Genomic DNA, 23,476 nt, shown 5'->3' on the forward strand with positions numbered 1-23,476 from the left:
TTTTTTTCAAATATATCTTCTGTTTTGTGTGAACAGGTAAGACGTTACTCCAGTATCGGAACATATTCTCTGCACGAGTTGACATTTATTCAGAATCTCAGGGCAGGAAAATATCTTACATGTCATAGGATTTAGGATACTATGTACTACGTATGCACTGATCATTCATCACACATAAGAACAGTCTCAATGATATATACTTTGATGTCTCTTCATATGACCCCTCTGAGTGAAATGATTTACTGCACACATTACATGCATATGGACTCTCTCCACTGTGCGTGACTTGATGTGTCCTGAGACCACCATTTTGACGAAATGATTTTTTGCACACATTACATGCATATGGACTCTCTCCACTGTGTAAAGGTTGATGTTCACTCAAAGGACTCTGTTAAAGAAATGAGAAAAATTTCTGGATGAACATAACATGAAGAGGAGAAAGAATGAGTCTGAAACCAAGGTGATAATTATGTTTTTTTGGATAGCTCAGTCAGTATAGTGACTAGCTACGGGCTGGACGACCGGGGTTCGATCCCCGACGGGGGCAGAGGATTTTTCCTCTAGCCTCTGGGGCCCACCCAGCCTCCTCTACGATGGGTACCGGGGGTCCTTTCCCGGAGGTAAAGCCGACCGGAGCGTGATGCTGACCACACCCCCCATCTAGTGCCGAGGTCAAGGAAGAGAGGAGCTATACCGTCTCTCCACCCAAGCGCCTACATGGCGTATAGTGGGACAAACTTTACTTTACTTACCAAACCCCATCACATGACCAGAATTTAGTGGAAGGTGTGTTTTATAAATATTGCAAGAATTATGGGCCTCCATATTAGTTTAAACTGTTAATTCTGTGTGGTACATGAAGAATTTACATAACATGAATGCTAGGTTATAAAATTATCGAGATATTGTAAATGTGCTAATGCATTTAGTTTGTCAGGTCTGAGTTCAATATGCATCGGTTGGACTCCTGAATGACAGCCTGGTAGGAACAAGGTTCAGGGGCATCGTATCTCCAGTGCATGGAAGACTTGCAAATGTCACTTATGCCACATCTTCCCAGATTCTCATTCCATGCCGTAATGTCCAAACTGAAGTTCTCTTGACCCAGTCAGATTTTGTTAGAAAAACTGGCACACAAGAAGTTAAATTAATTTGTGTGTGGGAACTTAAGTATCAGGAAGTGAGGTTATGCAGTTGTCTTGATGGATTTTGACTAACAGCATATAGTGTTGCTACTCTTGTTAATATATTTTCACAAAATCAGCTTAAATAAACATAACTGCCTTTTCAGATGTTTTGCTGTGTAATCTGGTAGAAGTTTACCAGCATTTCAGAGTCTTAAAACCTTGTATTGTATTGAAATATAAAATAATACATACAAACAAAACTGTTTACACTTGAAGGGACACTAATCCCAAACGTGCCTCAACCTCAAGAGATCATCATCGAGTATTTAGCCCACGCACCGTTAAAGTTCACAGGCACAGACAACACAACTATTAACAACCCCATCCTGTAAGATGGTCCACCAGGACCAGGCAAAGGAATGTCAAGCCATCGAAAGAGAGAAGATAAAAGGAACATGAGAAGAGGAAATTACAGAACAGTAAAGGATTGACCATCTGGTCAGTTGTAACTCAAAGTTGATGGAAAGGCCACTAGAGGGCTACCGCATACAGACAGACAGTCCTCATTCCAGTGGAAAGACTAAACCACACGGTTCATCATCCTAGGCAAGATTCACTGTAAGTGCAGTCTGGTAACTCAGCTTACCCTAATATCAGTGTCACTTACTGCAGAACCATTTTCAGAATCTATGAATGTTAGCAGATCGAACTTCATTTCCTTCATAACTTTGTTACACTCTGTTCCTACACAGCAGGATAGAGTTATCATTACTGTTCTGGGTCTATAACAGGACAACTGATGATTCTCTAAGCAATGATGACAGTAGCAGACTGATGATACAATCTGGACATTGTGTGTTGTCTGAATTATATTTGATATAAACAGTGTTTTGAATATTGGTTCTGTTCCCATCTTCCGGTTGTCATTATTATACTTACAGATGTTAGTCTTCTGCAGACCCAAGATTTCCAACAGGTATTGAAGAAATGGGTGTCGATCAGTCTACTGTCCTGAAAACTATGTTCAGTGGCAGGATGTACTATCAAAACAATGCTTAACAATTTAAAGCCCAGTTGTAACTACATGCGCCACCTACTTTAACAAACAGCAATTATTTCCTTACCCTAACCTAACCTAACCAACCTAACATAACCTAACATAACCAGCTATCTTTGTAATGTTGAAGAGTTGTGCTTTCTTAGTGATACGGAATGAATTCTTCAAAATTATTCAGATGAGCTTTGGTTTCAAAGGGTTAATGGAGGGGATGAAGAAACACAATGTTCCTGTGGTTATAACACTGTTTAAAACATTTCATAATCTACTCAATATTTAATTACTTTCCTAAATTAAGGACTGATTAAAACTAGTACTCTATAAGCAATGTGCAACAAAACATAATCCACTGAACACATTTTGGAAAGCACTCTTCAAAATCCATTCACCAGAAGTGGGTCATTTCCTCTGGATGGACAGATAGAACAACAGATGAAAAACTCAATAGTGTGTTTGAAGATGGCCGTCTTCTGGGTTGTAGCACCGTGTAATCTGACAGGTTACCAACTCATCGCCCTGACGACGGAGGCAGCAAGGAACTCTGAAACGCTGGTAAACTTCTACCAGACTACACGTTGCTACAACCCAGAAGACAGTCATCATTAGAGTCACCGCTGTGAAAAACTCAGATCCTACAAAAGTGACTTTGTGTACTTGTAAAAAATGTTCTCGGCAGTGAAAATAAGATAACCTGTGTTACTGGCACAGAGTGTTCCTCAACTTCTATATCTGTGACATCCTCTGTGTTTATACCGACGACCTGATTTCCATCGTAACACGTCTCACTATCTGAACCAGGTACATCTTTCGGTGAATCTGTGCAGTTCTGTAGAACCACCACACATGTATCAGTCAATGCTATTCCCTCCCATTACATGAAATGGAACAGACATTCTTTACGACTATGTCCGATTGTTATCACTTAGTAGGTGAAGATAATCAATAGACTATTCACTTCGAACCTGTGATCCAGTTCAGAGCACAAAACTGCAACATTATTAAGCTGAAGAAAAGTTGTTTCATTGTAACCATTTCATGCAAATGAAAGCTAACAGCAATGCTTACTTCCGGTTCAAAATTCTTTACAGAAAATGTCGATGGTATGTAAACCTCGTCAGTGTTGATACCAATGGGATCTTCTTCACTCTATTTTCTACTTTGATAATATCAATTTCTTGCTGTAAAATTATGAATTAAACATAATTCTGTTAGATAGCACATTTCTTGTGCACCAAACACACAAAACAGGAGAGAGTCTTTACACTGGCAGATTCCAGACTGAAACTTGCAGACTTCTGATATCATAATTTCAGGACTTCAGAATTAGAACACTGCATGCCTGAAAATTTATAATAATTATTTTCAGGACAAAATGGTATCTCATGATAATTCTTCACTTAATTTCCAGAACATAAACTGTTATCATGTTGTGCACCTTTATGAAACTCATTAACCTTCCATTGCTCAACTGCACTAATGCCAAGGTACACAGCCTCATATACCAGCATCTTACATTTAATCCCCATATATGGACCTTTTTCTTTAAATCATTACATTTTCATCCAAGCTCTACGTTTGAACACTTTGTATAAGATACTAATTAATTCAGACTGGACACAGTTTAAATTAATTATGTCCGTTCCGTAACGCACAATCAATAAATGTGGCAGAGTATATTTTTATTGACTATATTGTGGCGTACCTTAATGCTATTCTATTTGTATGAAATTATTCTAATGGCAGAAGTGTACTTAAGCCATGTGAACATCATCAAAGTGACATGCAAGTTATAGGGACTTAGATTAAGCACAGTAATTCCTATAATAATAATAATTTATTTACATTTCATGGATCCATAAGACAGTCAGATGACGATAGATGTGGAAAAAGTCATAATAAAAATAATAATACAATATATATTATAAAGTAAAATTCGTACTATTATATAAATTCCACATAATACAAAACAAAGTATTGACCTAGAGAAATGATAAGCTACAAATAGATCTACACATTACGCACAAGAAGTTGAAACACTGAAGAAGACATCAAATGTTTGATCTTGAATAAATTTACAGTGAAACTGGGAATGTGCACTAACCACACAACTGTTTGAAACATAGCTGTCTAAATTTAAGACTTTGAATTAATTATTCGGTTTTGTCCGTCTAATCACAATTATATTTAAAATTTACAAATAAGATAATTAAAATATCATCTTATGTTCCACATCGAATAATCGATTTACATTTGGAACATTTTTACAACATGTTTCAGTTTCACCGAACCATCTTCAGGTGTAAAATTATATCGAAATTGTAATTGAGTTTTAAGTTTGTCGATATAATTTTACACCAGAAGATGGTTCGATGAAACCGAAACACGTTGTAAAAATGTTCCAAATGTAAATCGATTATTTGATGTGGGACATAAAATGATAATTTAATTATCTTATTTGTAAAATGATTAGACGGACAAAACCGAATAATTAATTTAATATTTGATTCACAATATGACGCAATTATACTATCTTAAGACTTTGAAATTACAACACACACAGACAGAATGAAAATATGAATCACAAAGCAGCTAATCCAAAAAAATTGAGTGAACATACGAATAATAAAGAGAAATAAAGATAATTATAATGACCTGGCCATACATAACCTAACTGGACACGGCCATGGCAACGACATATTGCAGTGACTGCCTACAATTTTTTTTGCTACATGTAATCAACGATCAAGTAGACCGACGCGAAAGATGGCGGCCGAGTATCTGACGTTTCTGCTCATCTGTTGTCGCTTTCAGAGAGTTGTTGTGTTCGCAGAATTTGTTTTCTTTGCTAGGGTGGTGGTTCCATCATCTCGAAATTGTTTTACCCACTGCTGATAAGTAACTCGTGCGAATTTGAGCATGGTTAAAGAACCATTTCATATGGATTGGAAAACAATTCTTAAAGACCTTTGCTGCCAGTTATCACGTGGGTTTTATAATATTTATTTAAATGTTGCTGCTTTTGACTAGGCGAGTTATCACGCTTTGCTATTTAAAGTCTGGCAAATTCGTCTTTATTATTGTTCTTAATGAATTACTTTTGATCCCAACTCTGTTATTATTTAAGTGAGGATATAAAATATATAAAATGTTTCAAATCATAAAATGAGCTGGAGGCTATATTTACTGTACCTTTAATCAAAACAGTGATTTGAGGTATTGATCTTTGATTTCCCGAAGAGACTTCTATTTGCCAGAGAGGTTTGAAATTCACTGGGGAACATTTATTTTGTATCTATTACTTTGATGTCCCTTTCATTTGTACACTGTAGTAGGAGCTATACTGTAAACTACATTATTCCATGGATTTCAATAAATCTAATTTATGTTCCTGTAAGATGTCAGGGTTCATATGTTCTTTGAATGAGACAAGTGGAGTCCTTGAGACCAGGTCAAGAAATTCCCAGTCTTTTATGGAATTTAGAGGTTCATGAGATCTCTCCATGGGGCCACATGCTTACATCCTACTTCTTCAGGGTTAATTTTAATTTTATTCTCCCCTTTACATTTCTCAGTTGTCATAGTTTCATATCTCCTCAAGCCCAGAGAGAAGGAAACAAATTTTAGCCAGAGCAGACGCTCGAGGGTTCTGAAGGAGAATACGTCATTCTTCGCGATGTCTTAACACCACTGCGTAACGCAAGCCACGCACTGATTAATGATAATATTAAAAACTTAGCTCTCAGCCTAAAGCGCACTCCATAAAGGCGTGAGAGTAGAACTCCACGCAATTCTGACATCGTTAAACGTACATGGTGTGGAGTGGACTGATCTGGCTTAGGGTATGGCGCCCTGTTCCATGAAAAACACTGAACTCAGGCTCAGTAAACAGTTGAAGGGAAATGATGATAGTCTTGAATACTTGAATTCTATAAAAGTAGCGAATTTGAAGTACGTTCATGGATTGAAAGGAATGTCAGAATGCTGTTAGCGAATGAATCCTTGAATGATATTTAAGAATCCAGTCCGTACCGCGAAGAAAACACAACTCTTCACCATTACAGAGATCAACTGGTTAACGCTGTTTAAGGAATTGACCGCTGATTACGGCGAGAACCACACAAAGTGTTACTGATTGTTGGAGTAGGTGGTACGTATACTTACCATTCCATTTAAAGGGTATAAAAGTAAAGTTCGGAGGTCATACTGCCTCCATCATCAGGACGAGTTTTGAGTTTCTTTCATTTGCGAGTAAGAAGGTTCCTACATTCTGGGATGTTGAGCTGTGTAGTCAGGTAGATCTTTACTAACGTTTCGGGGGTCTTACTGCCTCCGTCTTCAGGGCGATATTTGAAGTTTTCACAGCGGTGAGTATGAAGATTCCTGTCTTCTGGGATGTTGAGCTCTGTAGTCAGGTAGATCTCTACTAACGTTTCGGTGGTCATACTGCCTCCATCTTCAGGGCGAAATATGAAGTTTTCTCAGCGGTGAGTATGAATATTTCTGTCTTCTGGGATGTTGAGCTCTGTAGTCAGGTAGATCTCTACTAACGTTTCGGTGGTCATACTGCCTCCATCTTCAGGGCGATATTTGAAGTTTTCAAAGCGGTGAGTATGAATATTTCTGTCTTGTGGGATGTTGAGCTCTGTAGTCAGGTAGATCTCTACTAACGTTTCGGTGGTCATACTGCCTCCATCTTCAGGGCGATATTTGAAGTTTTCAAAGCGGTGAGTATGAATATTTCTGTCTTTTGGGATGTTGAGCTCTGTAGTCAGGTAGATCTCTACTAACGTTTCGGTGGTCATACTGCCTCCATCTTCAGGGCGAAATTTGAAGTTTTCTCAGCGGCGAGAATGAAGATTTCTGTCTTCTGCGATGTTGCGTTGTGTGTGCCCTGAAGATGGAGGCAGTATGACCCCCGAAACTTCTCAGAAGACAGTCTTCTTCGTACTCGCTGCCGTGAGAACCTGAATTCTCGACCTGGGAAGAATTTGTGACACCAACTTTCTTTCTAATGTGTTTAGGTCCATTAGATCTGTTTCTTGTTTACACGAGCTGTCTTTGGTCTTTCTAGATTTCGCTTTTCTAGAAGCGTGTAGTTGAAAACTCTTCTAGGGAATTATTAGCTTGGCTTTAAGTGAAATGGCGTCGTTCATTATCCTAACATCAAGTAGAATGTACGACCTAAAACTTTTACGGCGACATTTCAGGTGTCATCTTTCTCCATCAGGATCATTGATGTGATTATAGTCCTCATACCATCCCTTCCTTTCATTTTATAATTACGGTGATAGTGGCGTATAATATTAATAATCATTACATTTAATTATAACTGTCTAAGCAAAATTTCCATCATTAGGTCAACAGATACAACCTATGTTAATTTTCACCCTGATGCCACGAAATTCGTGGACATGTTTACGTCTGTATACAAAATTTCTATCTCCATCAAAAATTCCTTGAAATTCATGAAGTATTGGAGTTAAAAATCTATGTATCTTTTTATGGCATCCCTGCACCTGTCGTGTGTCTCAGAATGTAACCAGAGTGATGACAGCATCTTCCCGTTTCTATGGAAACGAAGCCAAGACCGCCGTTGAGGAAGGGGGGACGAAAGGTTAGAAGCAACCGCCATTCATCTACCACAGATGCATCTTAAACGTAACTAATTCAAGTTAAATAATCAATGTCTTAATCAAACTTATCTCAATTGTAAAGGATCTATAAAGGAAATATTTAGAATAAAGTCAATATATAAACTTCCTTTCCGTATAGACGTATTTAAGTCAAATTCTCCGGAACCGTGGTTCCAATGAGTGCCGTGAATTATTATATGAAATTGTATATACTCACGTAATAGCCAGAAGAAAGTAATATCTCATCTGTCTCCACCTCCAGTGCTTAAGTGTTTAGAACTATAATACTTTTAGTGGTGGCCTTCATTGCTTAACTAATCAAAGAATACGAACCCATGTCGAAATGAAACCTGCCGACGGATAATTAGATAAATTTTGTGTCTTTATTGTGTGTTTGTTTGATACAGTTTGCCCAAAATAGCAAATGAAAATAGACTGGCGACCCTGTGTGGATGGTTGAGGACGAGGGAAATGCGAGAGTAGAATGCATTTATCTTCGGTGCCGAGACATGCAGGGAAATTAATTGTTGAAGCTTAGGGTATTTATACTTACCATTAGGCTTTAAAGGGTTAAAAATAGCTATTTATAATGCAACATAAACATGCCTTCTTAATAGTAGAATTTAAATATTTACTTCCAAATAATTGGCAGTGACAACTTCTGAAGCGAATTGGAGATGGCTTTGTTCTGAGTTGCAGCGCCTTGTAGTCTGCTAGAAATTTACCAACACAGCTATAAATCCCCCGAAGACCGTCATCTTCGTACTTCCCGCCGTCAGAACCTCATTTCTTTAGCTGTTTTTCAGACGTTGGCGTCCCTGCGTGCGAGAAGATGGCGCAGTTCCTCTGCTGGTATTGTTTACTTCGGACGGCGTGATGGTAGGATGCATGCCCGGTCGAGTGCAGCTTTACTCTTATATTGCCAGGGCTTGTAATTTTATTTGAACTGATGTTTGTCATCTTTCTCCTGTGTGAAGTACGTAAAGTAGGAAATATTTTGGTTGCACGAAAGGCCGGATTAGTTGCCAGTAGGTTATTAATGTGGTGTAGAGTGCCTTCGTAGTAAGAATTAATACTGGTCTCTCAATGCTGATGTTTATTTCTGTACATGGTTTTGTTTCAGGCAGGCGTGAATGCAAGCATATGGGATACTATAGACGTTACGCATTTACGAGTCCATCATTACTACAGAGGTAGCAAGACTTTGCACCGGGAGCTGACATGATCATTGTGCATGATGGACACAATTCATCAGGCGATGCGGTTGGGATGATCCACAGACACGTGTTGGCAGCCTCTGTTTTTGTGACTTGCATGTGGAAATTCAGTAGCTGTTGATTTAAATTTGTGTAAGAGCTTATCACAGTGAAGAAGCTAGAAGTAAGCAGCTAGGGTTACAGGTTGTAATGTTGGTTATGTGGCCACCGCAACACAGTTGCACACTTTTGATTCCTAGTGACCAAATATGGGGTGTTCGTAGCATGCCTCACAATGCCACAAGGAAGACCTCAGGCCCTCGTGTGATCTCCTTGCTTTCCGAGGAGGTGTACGGTTATAGATTCAGTGTGAGTGCCTTGTCTGTCTGAAAGAGGAGTTTGAGATCAGGGGATGTGCTGAGTAGCAACTTTCATGTGAACTGTAGCTGTAGTGTGTGTGGACTGGTATCTACGAAGACACGGCAGACCAATTTGTCTGAATATCAGTGTTTCAGAAGATCAGTTGTGTGCGTGATGGGGAAGCAGCTTATTTGGAGTTGGAGATGTGAAGAACCAGACAGAACGAAGCACCTGGAGCGTTTGTGACTTGGATAAGGAAGTGCAGTATTCAGGTATGTTAGAGAGTAGAGTTTATTTACATTCCATAGATCCTTATTACGACTAAACCAAAGGATGGAGAACAAGTCATTTCATACAATAAACGTAAACTTCTGTATCTTATGGTCAGCTGCAAAAATGATGCTGCAATATCCAAAGGGTTGTGGTTGTGGCTGTGGAATCTGTGTCTTCTATTTGCTCGTTGTTCCAGATATGTGTACTTCCAGTCACATCTAATCATTATTTCCACTCTACTGAGATATGTTCTTCCGCTGCTCTTTATGCATGTCCGTACTGTGATTCTGTTACAGCCGAGTGCCAAATCTGGCGAACGATCTGTGATTATCAGCTTAGAGGATGGATCAGCGAAATATTTATCTGGATATATCATTAATGGAATAAATCTCTTTCCTGCCACTGGCTACCTTGTGAGTTGTAATGTAATTAATTTTATTAACCTTTGAGATAAGATAATTTAAATTCCCTCTTGCAACCTCATGGTTAGATTAAATTTGCTCCTTATTTGTCTTTTAAATTCACTGTATAACAGAAGTTGATCCATGTTGTTTTAATAGAGGGCTCGGAACCAAAATTACAAATATGACCAGAAGGGATACTCAACGTAGAAAACGAATAGAAATAATAAACGTGTTTTGAAATGATTTTTGTACTTGCACAGTAAGAAAGAGGAGTTTGGCTGATCTGACTTACTTTTGAATCTAATATAAATGCAGGTTTTTTATTATGTAAAATGTTCTTATCACATTATTCTAGTAATCAGTGTTCATTTACAATTTTGTGTAGAAATATAATGAAAGATTCTTAGGGCTACGAGCCACATCAGGTGGCTGAATGGTGAATGAACCATATCCTCTGCCAACGTTTTGAGAGCCATCTCTGCTCTCATCTTCAGGGCAGCTGCGTAACAAACTGGTCCTCTGTAGCGTGCTTGCCGATGATTGTTTTTATTTGATAGCTTTCATCACTGTAGTTACGTAAGGATGGTAATTTCACAAACATTAATCCAGTATCAGCTTATATTGTCGAATATTTTCTGATCTTTAGGTACGACTTTTTAGAAAACTAAACTTGGTTTTTACTTTTACGCGATGAGAAATGTAATTGTGTCATGCTTCTGTTCTCTTGTAATCAGGGTCGTTGTCTTAAAAGTAATAGTTCTGGAGCAGTTTGAATTTTTAAATTTAGAATTTAATGGTTAGCCACTGAAAAAATGCACATTCTTAAAAAAGGTTCTTTTCCTTATTGAGCCACCTTACACAGCCGGTAGCCCAAGAAGGATTTATTGTAGTTAAGCTTCGGATACTTCTACAATTTTACATTATCTTCATGTTAATCTGTTTGATATACAGATACGATATATTGTTGGCAGCATTGATCAGTGAGAGAAATATATTTTTCAGTAAGGCATAAATTATTCTCTGTTATATATAATTATATATGTTATCAAAAGTGCGACAAGTAAATGTTATAAATCTTAATAAGATCTGTATTTTGTCACGCAATAATCGTGACAGCTCAGTTTCAGAAACCATATTAAATTCAGTTTTAGGCTCTGTAGATAATAGAGGTTATGTTGTACCTTTTCAAACAAAAGTTATTACCTAGAAAACTTGTGTGTTCACCTCCGATGCTGATTTCTGTTGAAAAATTATTGATTTGTTCATAGATTATACATGATATGAGACCTGTTCATCGTACGCTCATGTATACAGTTCTTCCAAAGATAGGTTAAAACTTGTTTATCATTCTCGTTATATCTTGCACAGGAACTAGTGTGGGAATCAGTTAGTCTGATGTCTGGGAAAATTCACACCAATGTACCTGTTGTATTTGAGGATGTTTAGTTCCACAGGACTACAGAATAATGACACAGTTTATCATTCGTAGTCTATATGTGTGTCTTAAGTGGTACGTGCTTATGTTTCCTATCCTTTCAACGATATGTCCCTCTCCTGCAATCGTATTTTGAAGCGCGTTAAACTCCAGAAAGTAAACGATCTGCGTGCAAGGGAAGTATTTCCAATCTCGTGGTACAAGTGGCAGAGGAGTGATTAGACTACATGCATAGCTAAAGTGTTATGTTGGTAGAGAACCTTCATGTGACTGCAGTCGAACACCTTTTAAAATGGGGGTTTAATAGTGGGGGCTTTTCTGAAAAGAAAATAATCATCGAAAGAGGACGACAGGCATGCAAGTTGCCAGAACTTTGACAGACCAAATCGTGTGTGAAGAAATTTTATTTGGAACAGTATTTGAAAACAGAGTGGCCATCCGGTTGCCGTAACATAGGAAAATTGTTTTGTTGGTCGTGCCTATTGTTTCTGAATGGAAAACAAATGGAACAAGACTGGATTCGGTGATACCAACGACATTCATAAAGCACTGAAACGACATGAGAACTCTCAAACCCCCATTGTTTCAACAGTGCAAATTGTGATGTTTGACAAGTCTCGAATTGACTGTCAACTTGCCAATCAGAAGAAAGCTCTGCTTCCCTTACTGAAAATAACACTGCACGCCACTGCTGGAAATGTTGGATTTATGCTAATAAATAATGTGTTTTAAAATCTTAATAATGCTTTTGTTTGCAGTGCTGACTATATTTAATAAGGAAAACAAAGAAACAAAACACTAGACACTTAATTTCATCAAGGTAACTGCTTGTGGACATTTAAAATTAGTACACTTCGGTACTCTCTTTATCTTTAAAGGGTTAACCTACAGCCCATAACATTAATATTCAGTTGTTTTGTTATAGGAAGCATTCAGTTTACGGTCATGGTTTAGCAAGCAAGTGGGAGGTTTGAGGTAACGGCAAGTGGTTTGGTGCGAGTACCTGCAAACATGTCCTATGAAACGGTGTTGCTGGAGCCCTCGATCCCACACATTAATGATGAGTTGCTTGAACTTTCATCACAGGACATATATAAAGAGTTACGACTACGTGGCTGTGACTACCAAGGACTCTTTCGGGGCTGACAACCATGGTAGGTAGCGCTACAATCTAAAGGAGTAGTTTTAATGTACCTTATAGGCTGTAATATGTGATGGTGTTTATTAGTAGACATTGTTTTTGCAAATGAGCTAACTGTTGTGACCCTATGTAATGGATATATAATGTACAATTTTGTTTTAATTTTACAAAAAAATATTATGGGTCTCAGATATTTATTACATCGTTCAATGTTGTTTTCATCTGAATCTACATTCCACATTTGCTAGTTATGCAGCTTCTGAAATCATATGAGTTTTTTCTTTATATTTCATGTATTCCATTTAATGTTTTCAGCCCACATAAAACAATATCCTTTCTTACAGTTCTTGTGTTTTGCATGTAGAAAGAAGTCAGATTTTAAGTCAGGGTTGATATAGCTCAATGGTTTCAAAATTGGTATAAACCTCATTGTCTTTGGTGTACATGTGTAGTCCAGTTAATTAGACAAGTACGTGGCCTCGTCCTATGAACTGCATATCTCATGTGTCAATAAACATTCAGATAAAATGTTTGGTTCGCAGTGTGTTACTAAGGAACAAATTCTCAACGAACATTTCTTTGGAAGCAGAAAAAAAATATCTTGACATGCACAACTTTCACTTCTCCAGTATTTCGGTAGATTTCCATCAGTGGCTGTGACGTTTAATTTCTGGGTTGTACTTAGAACTCAGAGAGTTTTATCATGACATTATGAGACTTGAAACATTTCTGTCATTTAGAGCTATAAAGATGGATGGAGCAAATTTTCTTTGTTTCATTTTTTGATGATCTATAAACAAATTTTCAACTTTGAAGGTGGTTCTTACCCTTTCGACGTAATCAGTCGGATCCTCTGAAATGTATGTTTAGTGTCTACCGGATTACATCGTGATATATCCCAAAAGATGTCCCTCTTAATTCTCATCACTATGCAAAGCTCAAATCTCACCTATTTTCAGTTGATTTTATGTTTAATTTGCTGACTAAAGTTTCGTCTTTGGCATGTTCAAATATTTTGTCACTCATTCATATGTCAGATGAAACCAATACTTTTTCTTCTTTCTCTTCTCTCCCTGGATTACAAAGGCATCTGTTTATGCACATCACTTATCGTAAGTCACGTGTTCTCTTCCTTCTTTGCTTGTATTTTGATATCACCTCTTAACTACAGGCTAGTTTCAGCATGACTTCATCTTGTATACATTTATCAAAGTTCAACCCAAAAATGTGTAAATTCTTTCTTATAAAATCAGATGAATGTGCAAATAGGATGTAATGATGGCCAAGTCATGATTCTAGGTCTTGAAAGTTGATAGCTGCTAAACTGGTAAAGAAATTCCTCGCTTTTGTGGAATATGAATATTTGTTGTCGTGTTCTGTCCTGAATTAGTTGAGCCCTATTTTAAAAAGGTTCATTTTAATATAAACCTCCCTCCATTACTAATGTAACCCACACAGAATTCTCTTCAGGTTTAATGACCATGTATGTACGTGTCTATTCTACCTCATCATCCTTTATTTAATCAGTCTAATAATATTTAATAAAGTGTACAAATTATGAAGCTCATCATGTATTTTTCTTAGATCCAAATATATTCTTAATTCTTTGTTCGAAGATATCCTCAATCTTAATTTTTCCCTTAGAGTGAGAGAGAAAGTTTTGCACTCTTAATTTACTTTTTTTAATAAATAATGGACAGATTATATTTTAAAGATCATTTAATCATCAGGTATTTTAATGACCCCATTTTTAAATTTAACAGTGGCACATTAGTTAATTATTGTGGGTAATACGCTTCCGAAATTTGACTTCACTTTGGGTAACACTAATTATAATTCACCTTCAGATTGGTTAATAATTATTAACCAATTTGGTTAGCGCATGGCCCATAAGTACTGTATGGAGGTTTTCCTATGTTCCAATTTATTTGCAGTATTTAAAATAATGAAGACTGAGACACATGAACGTAGTTAGAACTCTCGTTTTACCGGGTATTGACTGAAACTGACCAGTGAGACGACGCCACATTTCTGAGACGTAATTAAACACTGAATTTCTGTCTTATTTCACTTTTTGATTTAGTATAGAAGTAAAGCTTATGAATTTGGAATATTACTTGGAATGTTGAGTAACAATGCTTACTGGCTAGGAGTGAGTGGTGTTGGGACAACGAACATCTTCCGGCTGTCATCGTGTGATGACTGCCACACGTAGCTTGTTTTTTGACTCTCGTAAATGACATATAATTCCGTTAAATGTAGTATGACGTTATCGAGGGCCAATCAGTAATGTTAACTGCGAGTAATGACTTATAAGCTGCCAATCACAGACATGCTAAAGGAGTTTCTTTAACAACAAGGAAGAATTGTAAAATTTCTAAGTCAGTTGAAGGTGATGAGTTAATGACAGGAAAAATGAGTCTTTGACCATTTGAAGTTCTAAATTGAACTAGAGCAAACATTTAATCAGCTCTCAATTCTCCATACTGGTTTGAACTTTGCCACATTTACAGAGAATTTAATGGCTTTACATCATGAAACTCTTATAGACTGCAAATTAGAATATGCCCTTATCCAAACTCCAGTGGGCCTCGTGGTATGAGATGAGTAGAAGTCTCCCTAATATACGGTACTGTCTAATGTAGATGATTTCTTGTTCTCCCTTAGGTCAAACGGGAAAGATTTCGTGGAAAGACGACTGGGTAGCATTCCTGGACAACTGCAGATGAAAATACTTGAGGAAGAATCGCGACGTCTCCTCGTTCCAACCTATATCCAGAAGATCACAATAGACGAAGCTGATGTCCGTGAACTGAACACCAAGAGCCATGATGTTGGCGAGTTGGTCCGTTTCAGTTTGAACGAGACTTCATCTGTACGCGTGCATGTGTGTACTGATGGGACGAGATTGCTTGTGAGTTCTTAGCATGGAGTGGAGAACTGCATGCACACCTCCACAATATTTCTGTTCCTTTCAAAAACATTGCCTTGTACGTGGCTGTCTTCAGGGTTGTAGCACCACGTAGTCTGGAAGAAATTTACCAACATTATAGAGGTTCTTGCTGCCTTCATCATCAGAGCACTTATCATCCTGATGGGCAGTGGACAATCAACTGACAGGTATGTGCATTTCTCTGTGTGTGTGTGTATCTCATTACCAAAACGTCCTCTTTCATTCCTAATATAAACTTCGTTCTACAACTTGGTTTCAGAACATTTTCATGCCACACATAGGGCATTCTCCTTTTTTCATGTTTTACCTTTCAGACCCTTTGATCTCCATATACATTAATGTAAGCGTGTACAGCTTTTCCTAAGGTTTAGTCGCATATAATAGTATAATTCCGTCTGTACTCAGTTTTCGTTAGTTCGTAAAAGTGAATTGTACTCTTCCAATTCACACTGTTAAAAATATTTTGCACTTCTGTATCATTGTTTCTGTCTTTACGACTTTCATTACGCTTGTCTCATTCCTTGCGTTTTCGAATTCAAATATACTTCACGCCAGTGCTATCTAACTCAGGCTTTAATAGTGCAGACCATTTTATATTATTTTTATTATCACATACTTGAGAATTATAATAAATGTTTACATTCTCATCATCTCAGAGCATTGCAGTTCTTATTCGCTATAGGACAAGATGATCAAAAAATCAAAATGAAATGTGGGACAGGAAACATAAGAAATCCACAGAAGACAGCAGAATTATTCTATTTGTATATTATCTGAAGCATTCATGGTGACTAAGTGTAATGAATTCTTCTTGGGCTACCAGACGTGTCAGGTTGTTGAGGACGAGGATGAAGACGGTTTTAAAAATGCTAGTTTTTTCTCCATTTAACCACCTGACATGGCTGGTAGCCCAAGAAGAATTCATTATATTCAATTCCTACTTCACAGAAATAGCCATAAATTTTTGAACCAAAATTTTGTTAAATTCTCAAGTTGCATGTTACCACAGTTGTAATAAAACCATGGTTGTATTCCAAGTAACTGAGTTTAAAGTTGAAAAAGGTAACAAAAAGCGTAAGGGCAAATGTTCAGAAGGTGTTGATGGTGTACCAGACTATGTAGTTGATTGATGTATAATCATATCAAAAAACCATTAGCACATATTTACAATGTTTAATTACAATCAGATATGCTTTCAGACAAATTAAAATCGGTGAAAGTACATTTTCAAACTACAAAGGTGGGTTATATGAATAATCTACAACTGTTGAGTGTTATCTATTGGTCTGGCTACTTTTCTAAAGCCATTCTGTAACTTTGATAATATATCTCCAGCCATATTTTTATTCATTTACCCAAAATACTAGAATACATTTTCCCTGTAATTGAAAGCAATGCAGTTCCTCTAAAATTGTTTGTATCATCCACACTCCCTTCTCTTCATTAATTTCTGTGCCTATTACATACCAATTCACTTGTACTAGAGAGTTTAAGTAAATATTTTTACTGTTTCTTGTGACAGTGCTGTCAGTACATGTGTATAAGGAGTTGGATATCATCCAGTCAGCAGGCGTGGAAGTACGAGGACTCCAAACTAATGCCATAACTCAATACAAGTGCCCGACCAAGCCTGTGCTCGAGAAATACGTGTTCACACCTAATGTAGAACCTGCACACTGCACTGAGGGTTTGCACACACATAGCTCTGGAGAACACGAGTGTCACCCATGTGAAGGTGGTGGAGCTGCACAGTCAAGGCACCACACTTCTGTCACCAGCTGTGAATCTCATCATTGCGGACATGCCACTTATAAAAGCAAGTGTAACAATGTGTGACACAGAGTTACTTAATTTATAGTCAGCATTATTTATTATTTTTATTTCACTTGAGGTTGATTGGTCCATGTCTTGATAGGAGGAAACAAAGTGGGATTTCAGCTTTTCCTTTCTATTGTCTCACCTCCTGACATTTTTATGTTGTCTGTACCATTTCTGTAATTATCTCTCTTGTCTTCTTTACTAGTAACTTTGCATGCTGAACTCCTACCACATCATCCTCACAGCTGCAGTATCGTTCTCGTACCAGAATTTCCACATCTGTCTGTGAAACACAACAATTCTTCTTCTTAGATATAGCAATATAGGTTCACTTGGGTGGCCTCTGTACTACCACTGACCACCCTGTGCAGTACCATGGCCTATTAGAATACATGACTAATCCTCTATCTTAACACTGGCACCACTTTGAGGCGTGAGGTGGGCAAGCAGGATTTGAACCCTACTGCCTGCTGCTATGCTCTGTCTTGGTGGTATACTGCCACTATCCCTGTTTTCCATTGGGAGCAGAACCCCTTTCTGAATGTTTTTACTCCTGGTATCTAACCCTTTCCACAGTCTCTTTGTATGTACAGGTAAGGTTAGTTAGGTAGATCAAAGAATACATCCAGTTCACTATATATGATATATATCATTAATGATGCATTCTCCGTCCATCTTAAAGTCTGTTCACTCCTTAGATGTTCCTGTACCTAACAGCTCTTGATTTCCCAATAACATGGCTGGCTCATTTACTTACAGATCCAAGGATTCCTATGGTGGTTACCAGACCAGTCCATATCCTGGCTGGTTGGAACATTAGTATGTGGCATTCCATAGCTTATGGCTCCTTCCCTTTTGGCCTGATCTATCCATCAGCAAGTTTTCCCTCCTGGCTCATGCCTTCTTGACTGTGCTTTTGTGTCATCAAGAGGACTGTTCTGCAGTTTGATGGTGTCAGCTAGTTTCTGTTATCATTTGGCTGTCTGACTCTCCATATGACCTAGTTTCTGGGCCACTTCATGAGATTATGAGATTTATCTTCTGAGCTATATATAATTCTGCATACCTCTGTGTTTTCTTCTTCTGGGTTTCTTAATATTGAAACCAAACCGAGTTTGTTATGGTTTTACACCAGCTCTCCTACTTATAATCTCTACTAGTTCATAGTCTGTGTTTCCATCGTTGTTCATTATTAATATGTCTAATTAGCTTAAGCTTCAAGAAGTAATGTTTGCACTTGATGGAGTCATGGGAAGGCACAGAATTTGTGCCAAGAAAATAACTTGAGTGTTAGAGTCACCAATTTGGAAAAGAGTAAGCAGAAGATATTCATGTTCACTGCCAAAAGCACCAAATTTTTATAACTGAAAGCAAAATGTGCATGTAACCAAATTAACTTTTATTGTGTGAGAATATGGGATTTAAGCCTGTGTACTATGGGGCTGTCTGCTGGTTAATAGTTTTTGTAGTATGTTACTGTGGCCCTTGGCAAACTGTTCCACACTTGAGCCATAATGCATGGCTAATGAAGGTTAAAGATTTGTGAATAGCATTAAGATGCTTCTAGGCTCTTGTTGAAATGTTTTACTAATATTGTTTAAGCTTATGTTTAAAAAAACACAAAAAGGCAAAGAGAACGACAATAATTGAACATGTTTTTTGGTTGTTGTATATTGCAGGCAAATATAACAGTCCTGTCGAATGGTTGTAACCTGTCACACAGAAACTTAAACGAGACAGGGATAATGGTTGAGGAACACAAATTAGAAAATGAGCGCAACTGTACCCTGGTTATTGCTTCAAACATCCTGCTGTATAGAGAATTTCTGCAGACTGCTTTAAGTGCTCTGGCTGATGGGGCGTGCATCCTGACTCGTGAGAAACCTGAAACAAACAGTCTGTTCATCTATGGCTTTAGGCTTGAAATTGTGTTTGAGAAAACCCTAAAGGATGAAAAGTTACTTTTGCTCAGGAAGGTAAGGCAGAACGTTTATAATGTTGATCACAAAAGCCTATGACATTTCCTTTTACTGAGCCGCATGAATCCAATCCCCATCCATCCACTCTGTTTTTATCTCTTTTAATATTATCCTTCCATCTATGTATCAATCTTCAGAGTGGCCTCCTACCTTCAGGTTTTCATGCCTAAGATTTGAATGTTTATCATCTATCTCATGCATGCTACATGCCCCACTCATCTCATTCTCAAGCATGTGCTCACCATAATAATACTTTCTTGACAGTACAGATGTGCTTTAATAATGTTAATAATGAAATATTTCTTTCTTTAGATTATTGTTTCCATGTTTGCTAAAAGTAACATCATCCATTTGTGATATAGCTTCTTAGTCAGTACAGCATAGTGTAAAATATAATAACTGATTAAAAGTAAAACTCCAATAAAAGACATAAGTATGGATGTGAGTGAAATTACTGAAAAGGCATTCTGAGATTTTCAGTTTGTATAAATAAGGATAATGTCTTTACAGTAAATTTTACAAGTTATGTAATTCCATTTCATAATATAAGAGGAAATCTACCACCTCGGGTTGACAAGAGCAAAATGATTAATAAAAAGTAATCCCAGTTAAGCCAGAGGTGGCAGTATGATCATCAGCTCATCAAGAAACTTTGGGTAAACGAAATGATTTTTTTGTTATAATATTTGGTAGAAAGTGTATGTGGAATCTGTTTCAGGGATTGATGGTGGAAAATCCAGTTGTGATCTACATTGCAGCCCAGAACTATGATTGGCTGCCACAAATGCAGACTGTCATCCAAAGCAACACTAAGCATCGCATTATCCTTGTAGCTCAGGATACACCACTCAATGGCATTTTGGGTCTCATGAACTGTATCCGCAAGGAGCCAGAGACCAACTTTGTAAGGTTAGAGACTCCTACTTGAACCTTTTTACTGCCAGTGAAGAAAGTACCACATGTTAACAAGTTTTCACCTGATTTCTAAGATTTGAACATTTGTGTAATATTTAATCTCTTTGACTTATAAATATTATTTTATGTTTTAAAATAAAATTTCCATCTGAGATGGTGATTTATTTAATTTATTGTTCTTACTTATTTATAAATTCTTGGAACATATGCCAGTTTCACTATTACAATAAAGTCCACAATCAGAATTTTTGTTGAAATAAAACCTGTCTTAAATTTGCATAATTGTTCATGTTTAGATAAAATGTTATAATGTACATTTTTGTCTTGAAGATTAGCTGATTTGAGTTGGTTCACTCTTTTCTTATTCATTTTCAAATATTGCATGTTTGATTGTTTGTCATGTTAAGGGTATAGAGCTATGACTCTGTTCTTGCTGTAGAACCTAAAGTGTGGATTTTCCATTCATAACTTTTCTGTAGATGAATGTAACTTAGTTTTGTCTGAATCAAAAAGAGAGAATTTTTAATATGTGCTGATTTTTGTCGTTCCCCAGTTGCATAAGAGCTTACTTGCTTTTCTGGGAGTGATAGCTGATTTTCTGGCATGAAATTAAAACAAGAGACTTTGTGAATTGGCACTGAAATTATGTAATGAATTTAAAGTTATAATTGGTTAGTTTAATTTTGTTTAATTCTTTAGATAGGTCAAAATAAATGTTTGTTTGGAAGTGAGTTTAGTGGTTACATACTATGTGGTCCAGCTTTTACAGCATTGTGGTTGAGAGGATGACCTGTAGATTAGCATCCTGAATCAGTAATTGTAAGGATCACAAATGGAAACAGGCACTTCATTGTTATTCATTTAAACTTATCCAGATAAAAAAATTTAATCAGTCAGACCACATGGGAGATGGAAGCTTAGTTGAAATGATAATATTAAAGTTCATCTTATTGGAATAGGATAGGAAGCTGTGAACTGTATTCTTGTGGCTCACAATAAGGACCAGTTGGCAACAAACCTTTGGTTTCCTTGAAAGGCGGGACTTACTTTACTAGCTGAGTGACCATCAGCTTGGAAGAAAGACTCTGTTTCATGGAGTTTCAAAAGGTTGAATTAAATACATGTGCCTTTTGTGTGAAGACAATGAACATTAATGTTTATTAAACTTATTGAGTAACATTATGATGATAATAAGGAGCCTTAGAATAATTCATATTAGATTCATCAGTTCGAATGACTGCATTATTCATGTCTCAATAAAAGGATATAATTTAAATATATAAGTGAACAAGCAGAAGGTCTACGCCCTCCTGCAAATTTAGTTGTGAGAAATTATCGAGCAGGGAATATCCGTATTAGGTGTTGAGTGCTGCAAGTGCCATAATGAAGTCTGACGAAGGGAAGTTCGTGTTCGTAAGTACGGTTACCAGTGGGCTTAGTCAGTCGGTGTGCTAAAGAGAGTCGTGCAGTACAATCCCGTGGCGACATATAGAATAATCGTTTAAGAATGCTTCGCGCTAAGTTCATTGTGCAGTATTTTACGAAATCCTACCTGTTTTCATAAATGATGGAAGATTTTTAGGTTATGGAAATGTTTGGTAGTTGGTTTTCTATATGTGATGTTGGTTGGCCTGATTAATTGACGCAGCCCGCGTTTCATCTTATTAGTTTCTGCAAATTTCCAAGAATTGAATAAACAGGGAAGATGTCGCTGCTGAATCCGCGTGAGGTGTTGAGTGTCTACATGCCAACATGAAGTCTGACGAGTGGAAGTTCGTGTCCGAGACTACGGTTAGCAGTGGACGCTTTCACTCGGTGTCTTGTGTTATAGATAGTCGTGTAGGTATTAAAGATTTGTGTCTGGTTTTGATCTAAGCAGGGTGTGAAACGTCGCTGGGTTCAGTAACAATTCGGGTGACCGAGAGGCAATGTGTGCCAGAATGTAGGCGATCTAGTTACGAAATGTGTGTTATTTGTTTCATAGTGCTTCGTGCTAAGTTGATTGAGCTGTATTTTACGATCCTAGGTGTTGTTCCGTGTGGTTGGTTTCATAAATGATTTTAGGTTATGATTATGTTTGGTAGTTGGTTTCTTATAGGTGACGGTAGGCGTGTTTCGCCTTCATTTGTTTGTAGTTCCTGTCATTTTTAAGGGCTAAGATGTAACTAATGGCGGTTACGGAAGTACTTTCCAGCAACCCCGTTTCTGCTTATGATTTTACAATTTGTGGAGTGGTATTTCAGGCAGCATTTCGTTCGGCAGTGCAGTGGAGTGTGCTAGGTAGGACATCTACTTCAGCCCTTTTGTCGTTAGATGGCAGAGGAGTTCGTCAGGGTGGGCATATAACGATCATCGAATATCGCTAGTTCAGCGGTGGCGGGATGTGTTCGCTGTTTTTTTCGACGTTGCCGTCCCTGCGTATGAGGAGAATGGCGAATTCTGAGGTCGGCGTGATCGTGGGCTGCATTACGAGTCTAGTGCAGATTCACTGTCATATATTTATATATATATATATATATATATATATATATATATATTGCCATGGCGTGGAAGTTAATTTGATTTTATTAGAATTGATGTGTGTCATCTTTGTGTGAAGGACGTAAAGTGAGAAATATTTTGGTTGCATGGAAGGTCGGTTTAGTTGGCCAGTTGATCATTAATGTGGTGTAGAGTGCCTTCGTAGTAAGAATTAATACTGGTCTCTCAATGCGGATGTTTATTTCGGTACATGGTTTTGTTTCAGGTAGGCGTGCCTGCAAGCATATGGGATACTATAGACGTTACGCATTTACGAGTCCATCATTACTACAGAGGTAGCAAGACTTTGCACCGGGAGCTGACATGATCATTGTGCATGATGGACACAATTCATCAGGCGATGCGGTTGGGATGATCCACAGACACGTGTTGGCAGCCTCAGTTTTAGTGACTTGCTTGTGGAAATTCAGTAGCTGTTTATTTAAGTTTGTGTAAGAGCCTATCGCAGTGGACAAGGTAGAAGTAATCAGCTAGGGTTACAGGTTGTAATGTTGGTTATGTGGCCACCACACCACGGTCGCACACTTTAGATTCCTAGTGACCAAGTATCACGAGTTAGTAGCATGCCTCACAATGCCACAAGGAAGACCTCAGGCCCTCGTGTGATCTCCTTGCTTTCGGAGGAGGTGTACGGTTATAGA

The 23,476-nt window shown here is 37.6% G+C and overlaps 2 protein-coding genes and 1 long non-coding RNA gene across 15 annotated transcripts in view; 2 read left to right on the top strand and 1 right to left on the bottom strand.

The window, feature by feature from the left end:
* LOC147870742 (structural maintenance of chromosomes protein 6-like) overlaps positions 1-1,295 on the top strand; it is a 36,931-nt gene extending 35,636 nt beyond the window's left edge. For 2 of the 4 annotated variants that reach the window (XM_087342023.1, XM_087342026.1), the window contains one exon: positions 37-1,295. The gene's annotated coding sequence lies outside the window, so the exon portion shown is untranslated. The remainder of the gene's footprint in view (positions 1-36) is intronic. The other 2 variants (XM_087342024.1, XM_087342027.1) reach the window with 1 other exon arrangement.
* LOC147870744 (uncharacterized) lies at positions 66-8,023 on the bottom strand. Its single transcript, XR_015533206.1, has 2 exons — positions 4,840-8,023; positions 66-3,526 (listed from the first exon to the last, which is right to left on the bottom strand). It is a non-coding gene; the product is annotated as an uncharacterized LOC147870744 (long non-coding RNA).
* Positions 8,024-8,610: 587 nt separating this feature from the next.
* Positions 8,611-23,476, top strand: LOC147870745 (fatty acid synthase-like). 10 transcript variants are annotated; one of them, XM_087342043.1, is made up of 10 exons: positions 8,628-8,796; positions 8,944-9,648; positions 9,946-10,062; positions 12,414-12,642; positions 15,297-15,543; positions 15,638-15,749; positions 17,105-17,398; positions 19,080-19,376; positions 20,098-20,288; positions 23,045-23,476. In XM_087342043.1, exons 7-10 carry the CDS (start codon positions 17,384-17,386, stop codon positions 23,112-23,114), a joined length of 573 nt encoding a protein of 190 aa, XP_087198169.1. In that variant the 5' UTR covers positions 8,628-8,796; positions 8,944-9,648; positions 9,946-10,062; positions 12,414-12,642; positions 15,297-15,543; positions 15,638-15,749; positions 17,105-17,383; the 3' UTR covers positions 23,115-23,476. The 10 variants fall into 10 exon arrangements, with proteins under 10 accessions (XP_087198170.1, XP_087198175.1, XP_087198169.1 ...); XM_087342040.1 differs by having other exon boundaries at positions 8,944-9,169; positions 9,524-9,648; positions 15,297-15,749; XM_087342044.1 differs by having other exon boundaries at positions 8,611-8,699; positions 15,297-15,749.

This window comes from Zootermopsis nevadensis, unplaced genomic scaffold, assembly GCF_977971745.1.
Source record: "Zootermopsis nevadensis isolate Lab colony 2312 unplaced genomic scaffold, Znev_1.0 Znev_ptg000204l, whole genome shotgun sequence".
Taxonomy (NCBI): Eukaryota; Metazoa; Arthropoda; class Insecta; order Blattodea; family Termopsidae; genus Zootermopsis; species Zootermopsis nevadensis.

Coding starts and splice junctions, on each gene's coding strand:
- LOC147870745 (XM_087342044.1), top strand. Junction 19,377..20,097: donor AGTTACTTTTGCTCAGGAAG/GTAAGGCAGAAC, acceptor AATCTGTTTCAG/GGATTGATGGTGGAAAATCC. Junction 20,289..23,044: donor CCAGAGACCAACTTTGTAAG/GTTAGAGACTCC, acceptor TGTTTCAGGTAG/GCGTGCCTGCAAGCATATGG.